We start from the raw sequence: 5,910 nt of genomic DNA on the forward strand, positions 1-5,910 counted from the left end.
GTAGAGACAGGATTTCTCTATGTTGGTCAGGCCAGCCTCAAATTCCCACCCTTAGTTGATCCGCCTGCCTCAGCCTCCCAAAAGGTTGGAATTACGTGCGTATGCCACCGCGCATGGGTTTAGACCATTTTTAAAAGTTACCATGTGGGCCAGGCAGGGTAGTTCATGACTGAAATCCTAGCACTTTGGGAGTCCAAGATGGGCAGATCACTTGAGGCCAGGAGTTGGAGAGCAACCTGGCCAACATAGTGAAACCCCATTTCTACTAAAAATGCAGGAAAATTACCCCGATGTGGTGGTGTACACCTGTAATCCCAGCTAATAGGGAGGTTGAGTCACAAGAATTACTTGAACCCAGGAGGCAGAGGTTGTGGAAATCATGCCACTGCACTCCAGCCTGGGTGACAGTGGGAGACTGTCTCCAAATTTAAAAAAAGGAAAAAAGTTAGCATTGTGATTAGGTTGATCAACATAAAGACACTGCTAGGTAACAGTTTGCCTCTCTTGATCAGCTTAAGGCTATTCAGTCAGCACTATGTTGCAAGAAGAAATCTGTATGGACTGCTCTGGAAAGCTACTTTTGCCTCAGGCTTCTGATTGAGTTTAGGCACCGAAAGACACCTGCGGTTCAGAGCTATGGAGTAGTAATTTATTACCTTGTTTTGTTTCACCTGGACCTCTGGGTATGGAATTATTTTATCTGAATTCAAAAATAGGCCTGCTGCTGTGACTCACACCTGCAACCACAGCACATTGGAAGGCAAGGCAGGAGGATCACTTGAGGCTAGGACTTCAAAACCATCTTGGGTAAAAGAGTAATAACACACACACACACACACACACACACACACACACACACACACACATTAGCCAGACATGGTGGCTCATACCTGTAGTTCCAGCTACTTATGAGGCTGAGAAGGGAGGATTGCATGACCTGGGTTGGTTGAGGCTGCAGTGAGCTATGCTTGTGCCACTGAACTCCAGCCTGGGTGAAATGCCAGACCCTGTCCCAAAAAAAGTGAAAAAAAAGCCAAAAACACTGTGGAGTGGTCCTCTCTTCAAGTATTTGCTTGCTTTCTCTAACACCACTCATTCTATTGCCCCTAAGGAGCTTGGAATGAGAATGCTTTCTTCAGGTGCCAATACTGGGGCACCTATCTCCAAACGCTGTCTCAAAACTCCAACGGGGAGCACCTAATGGTACTAGGTGCAACTTCCCTAGCACGGAGCAAACAGCAGTCCAGGAACCTGGAAACAACCGGCTCTGTGACACAAAGGACTCTGTGAACAGGAGAAATTACTGGTTCCAGACATAGCCGGTTTTAGAGGAAGGAATGGCATTGTCATCCAAAAAACACAGACTCGATTGTTTGTGACAGAAATACTGCCATAAACGCTGGTACAGGGACAGCCGACACGGAGAACTAAGGGAAACTGCTGAGAGCTGCGCCTCCATGGAGTAACTGCCATCCGGCACAGTGCCAGTGAGAAACCGGCCACTCCATGCAATGACCCGAACTGCCACGGAAATGCATCTGATGTCACCAACAAGCGGTGCTGCCAGGAGAAACGGCCACTTTTGAAGAAAACAGCTAGGAATGTCACTGAGAGACACTCAGCTCCCTGGAGGAATCAGCAGTTTGTTCCAAAACACAGCCTGATAAACCGAGAACCCCCAGAGTAGTTGCACCAAAACGGGGTCACCCAGCACCTCTGCATCCTGGGCTCTAGCAAACCTCACAGAAGCAACCGGGCAGTGCTACCACTGAGGAGCATCTTGAGCGGCAAAACTAGCAGTAATGCCATCCACGAAAGGCCATTAAGGCGTTAAAAGTAGAGGATTTAGTTCTGGGGATCACAAGCCAGGCAAACTAGACAGAAAAGCTGAGCGTTGGCAAAACAAAAATTAGTAACTATTGTTTTTATAAAAGGGCAAGTTGGCTGAAGTGTATGTGCACACACACAATAAAAACAATACATTTGGAAAAATTCATCAAATGAAAATTCAAAACTAAGCAAAACATAGAAAACTGACTCTACAAAGAAGAAAATCTGAACACTTCTAAGCAGAGTGGTTTCACAGCTGTGAGATCACTGTCATGCCTATATCAATAACTGCTTGGTTTCACCAAGACTTCTAACTAAGGGACTGCAGGCACTGCTAAACCTCTGCTTGCTACTCCTAAAAGATCTTCTTCATCGACATGCTCAGACTTCTATATTTAAAACTCAGGCATAACTAAAGCAGGATAAGTTATTATGAAACCGAAAGTTACTGGGACTAAAGTCACAGGCATGGCTGCGCTAGTACTGGTTATGACTAAATATGGACTTGCAAGAGCTAAGAAATCACATTCACAGGGGTGTTGAGAAAAGCTGCAAAGGAGAAAGGACTTACAGAATGCCTACATAAATTGGTTATGAGTAACATATAAACAAGGAACAACAAACTGTGGAAGGCCACAGGAGGCCTCTGAGGAGGAAGGCCTCTTCATGCCTCCTGTTCTGGTGCAGGGTGACCTCACTCTGTTACCATAAACATTGTGCTCGAGGATGTAAAACACCTTTGTAGCACTATGACATAGCCAGACTCCTAGGCTCCTTGTAAGGCCCACGTTCTATCCGCTGCACATAGATAATAAGCTAAAGATAACCACATGTTCTTGTTTTGTGAAACACCCACACTGCCACTGTTATCAATCCTTAGAATGGCACACCAGTTCTGGTTCCGGTTCACTGATTCAGTTCAGACTCACTGATTCACTGTACCACCACCCCCTCCCCACCATTACTCCACCACTACCCAGTAGATCAAAGTGATTGTATCCAATAAATAGAGTGAATGAGCAGAGCTTGGGGCCTTCACTGTCACCTCCAGAGTGATGAAGTGATGGTACCCTGGTCCCACTTTTTCTCTTAGACTGTCTTTCTCTCTTTACTTGGTTGCCACCGAACTTGGGGTACCCACGGGTGATGTAGGGCTGGCTCCCTACAAGGGGCACTTAGGATAGAAGCATGCACTTGTTACTCTAAGAAATCCCTAACGCAGGACTTACTCAGAATAAGATAAGTTGAACACAGAATTAAGCATTTTTATTGAAGATGAAATAAACCGATAATTACTCTAATTAAATCACAACTTGCTATACAGAGAAACCACCATTAGGGCTATCTTCTGAGTGTAGGAGGTTTAAAACACCTGACAGAGCACAAAAAGCAGCCAGGGCCAACCAGGACCCAAAGTGCCTACCGGAGCTAAACCCAGTTGATGTACCATTAACAAATTGGTAGTTCTCTTACAAACAACGCTAAACTATTGCAAAGGGAAAGATGCAGGAAGGACTGCTGGCCTTGAGACCCATGAATAAGTAGTCTTTTCAATTATTTATTTATTTTGAGACAGGGTCTGGCTCTGCTGGAGAATGCATTGGTGCCATCCAGCTCACTGCAGCTTTGACCTCCTGACCTAAGCGGCCCACCCACCACAGCCTCTGGAATAGCTGGAACTACAGGTGCGCACCACCTCACCTGGCTAATTTTTGTATTTTTTTGTAGACAGATCTCACCCTGTTGCCCAGGATGGCCTCAGGCTCCGGAGCTCAAACAGTCTGCATGCCTCTCCTGCCGAAAGTGCTGGGATTACAGCCAGGAGCCACGCTGCCCCACCAGAATAAGTAATGTTAGGAACTGGCCATCTCTGCAGTTGTATTAATAGAAGAAATTGCATGGTCCATCCATGAGAAATAACAAAGGCTGATAAACCCCTCAGTCTTTTCACCACGAATAAAATTCCCCAGTGAACTGCTATACTGAGAAAACAAAGACATTTGTTAAAAATAAAATTAACAACTAAAACTAAGACATTATAATAACGTTAAAGATGTCATCATGATGAAATAAATTTAAATGAAATAAAATTAAATGAAAACAATACATTTAGAAAGAAATAATTAGAAAAATATTATGAATGGGATTTAAAAACAAAATGGAAAAAATGAATAAATGTTAAATTTGCCAAAAACTCTAAGAAGAATTCTACATTCAGACTATAGATGTCTCAAAGTTGAAAGAGATAAAAATGAAATATATAACGAAATCGACATAACGGTTTAAAAAGCAAGGAAACTGCAAGTAGTAAGGGACCCGAAACAAGGGAGAAACATCAGAGAAAGAGCATTTAAAAATTGACAACCAGCAATGAAGGCACATTTTAATGTGTTTTTATTTTCTAGGTGGAGACCTTTGGTAACAGAATCTTTTCAAGGAGGAGAATCCGAAAGCCTCCTGTTGCTCTCTAAGGCTGATTAGCTCCGCAGATCCGTGGGCAGCACGCCCAGGGCACAGAGAACGCTGCACAACCAACGCGACGAATCCACTCCAGGCAGTCTGAGAAACCCGGGAGGGGGCGCCACCAATCCAGGGCAGCAGGGTGGCTGCATTCCAAAACGGGCCCGCTGTCACAGGCCTGGGTGTCCTCCAGTCTGTCCCAGGGCTGGGGAGGACTGCTCAAGGGAAGCGGCTGGAGTGTGAGTCTGTCGGGTTCCTCTGCCTGGTCCACCTCTTCTGCAAGTGCCTCTTGCTGCTTCTGTGTCCCGGGCCAACTGAACTCAGCGGGCTGGTCGGTACTTGGTTCCAAGATGCTCTGGACTCCGGGAAAGAGTCCGTTTTGCGGGTAGATCCAGCGTAGCCGCCAGCAAGGACTGGAAAGCAGCTCCGAATCACAGCTGTCCAGTGAGCACTCTCCCAGTACCGGATACAAAGGAAGAGGCCACGGCCCACGGTCTTCCGAACTCACAATAGGCGGAGGCTGGGGCTCTGGCGCCGCTTCGGCGGAATCCCAGGCACGCTTCACACAGCCAAGAAAATGTCGCTCCATCTCTTAAGCCTCAGACCAGGAGGAAACAGATGTTTCCGCTGATCAAGGAGCGAGAGCCTTCTGCACGCCATCAGCCTGGGTATTTATGCTCTCCGGAGCCCGTGGGCGGAGGCCAGCCAGATACTAGGAAACTCAATAGTAGCAAATGCGCGAAAATTTGTAGACAATTGAAAAACGGTAACATTGTACAGAGTGCATGGAACCAAAACGAACCGTAATTCCGACAGAAAAACAGCAAGAAAAGAAACCGAAATGAAACGGACATTGAGCAAACCTTGCAGAGAACTAGCGCTACAGAACGCAGGTATTAAAGAGCGCTTCAAGGGCCAAGAACCACCTGTTTCCGGGAAATGAGCATTTCGGAAAACCGTCCGCGAGGGCTCTGAGCTACTAAGGATCTCCCTAAGTAGAAACGCGCGTCGAACTTAGCAAGCGCCGGCACCTAGCGGATAGCGGGTGTACTGCCGAACAAACACCGTATCGGTTTAGACGCCGCGAACGGTGCTGCTAGAGAGAAACAGCGTGCTCCTAGAAAGGAGCGGTGCTTCCACGCCTACACATCCGGTCTGCAGACATGAACCGACTCTGTTTAAACGTGTTGTGACGGAAAAACGTGTTGTGGCGTTTTCATGTGTTTTAATCCGTTTTATTAATCGGTTTAATGTGTTTTAACTCGTTCTAATGTGTTGTGACAGAAAAAGCGCCGAGTAACGGCACCACGTTGTTACTGGTGCCTACAGACGCTCGGAGCAATCACCGTTCTGCACCGCGAAACGGCGTTCAGGAAGTTTCTCAGGAGATACTAGCGGTACTAGGACCGAGAAAGTAACAGCACGGAGAACTTAATGACCCCGCGAAAGGGAAAGGTCAGGTTGGGCGCAGCAACTGAGAAAATGCCGGAGTGGGCGGTTCTGGCAAACCTGCTGATACAAAAGCACCAGCTCCACAAAGGGAGCGGAGCCGCCAGGCAGAACCCGGGACCTCACACCAGCGAGGCTAAGACCGAGCTGGGCTCCCAGGCCCCTGAGAGA

The 5,910-nt window shown here is 46.9% G+C and overlaps 1 protein-coding gene across 1 annotated transcript; it reads right to left on the reverse strand.

Annotated features, from left to right (window-relative positions):
- Positions 1-4,070: 4,070 nt before the first annotated feature.
- LOC108307709 (annexin-2 receptor-like) lies at positions 4,071-5,474 on the reverse strand. The gene has a single exon (XM_017533152.2). It carries the CDS (start codon positions 4,877-4,879, stop codon positions 4,298-4,300), a length of 582 nt encoding a protein of 193 aa, XP_017388641.1. The 5' UTR covers positions 4,880-5,474; the 3' UTR covers positions 4,071-4,297.
- Between the last annotated feature and the right edge of the window lie 436 nt (positions 5,475-5,910).

The sequence above is a fragment of the Cebus imitator genome, unplaced genomic scaffold (assembly GCF_001604975.1).
Source record: "Cebus imitator isolate Cc_AM_T3 unplaced genomic scaffold, Cebus_imitator-1.0 Scaffold80, whole genome shotgun sequence".
In the NCBI taxonomy this organism is placed as follows: Eukaryota; Metazoa; Chordata; class Mammalia; order Primates; family Cebidae; genus Cebus; species Cebus imitator.

Coding starts and splice junctions, on each gene's coding strand:
- LOC108307709 (XM_017533152.2), bottom strand. CDS start 4,879: ATGGAGCGACATTTTCTTGGCTGTGTGAAGCGTGCCTGGGATTCCGCC.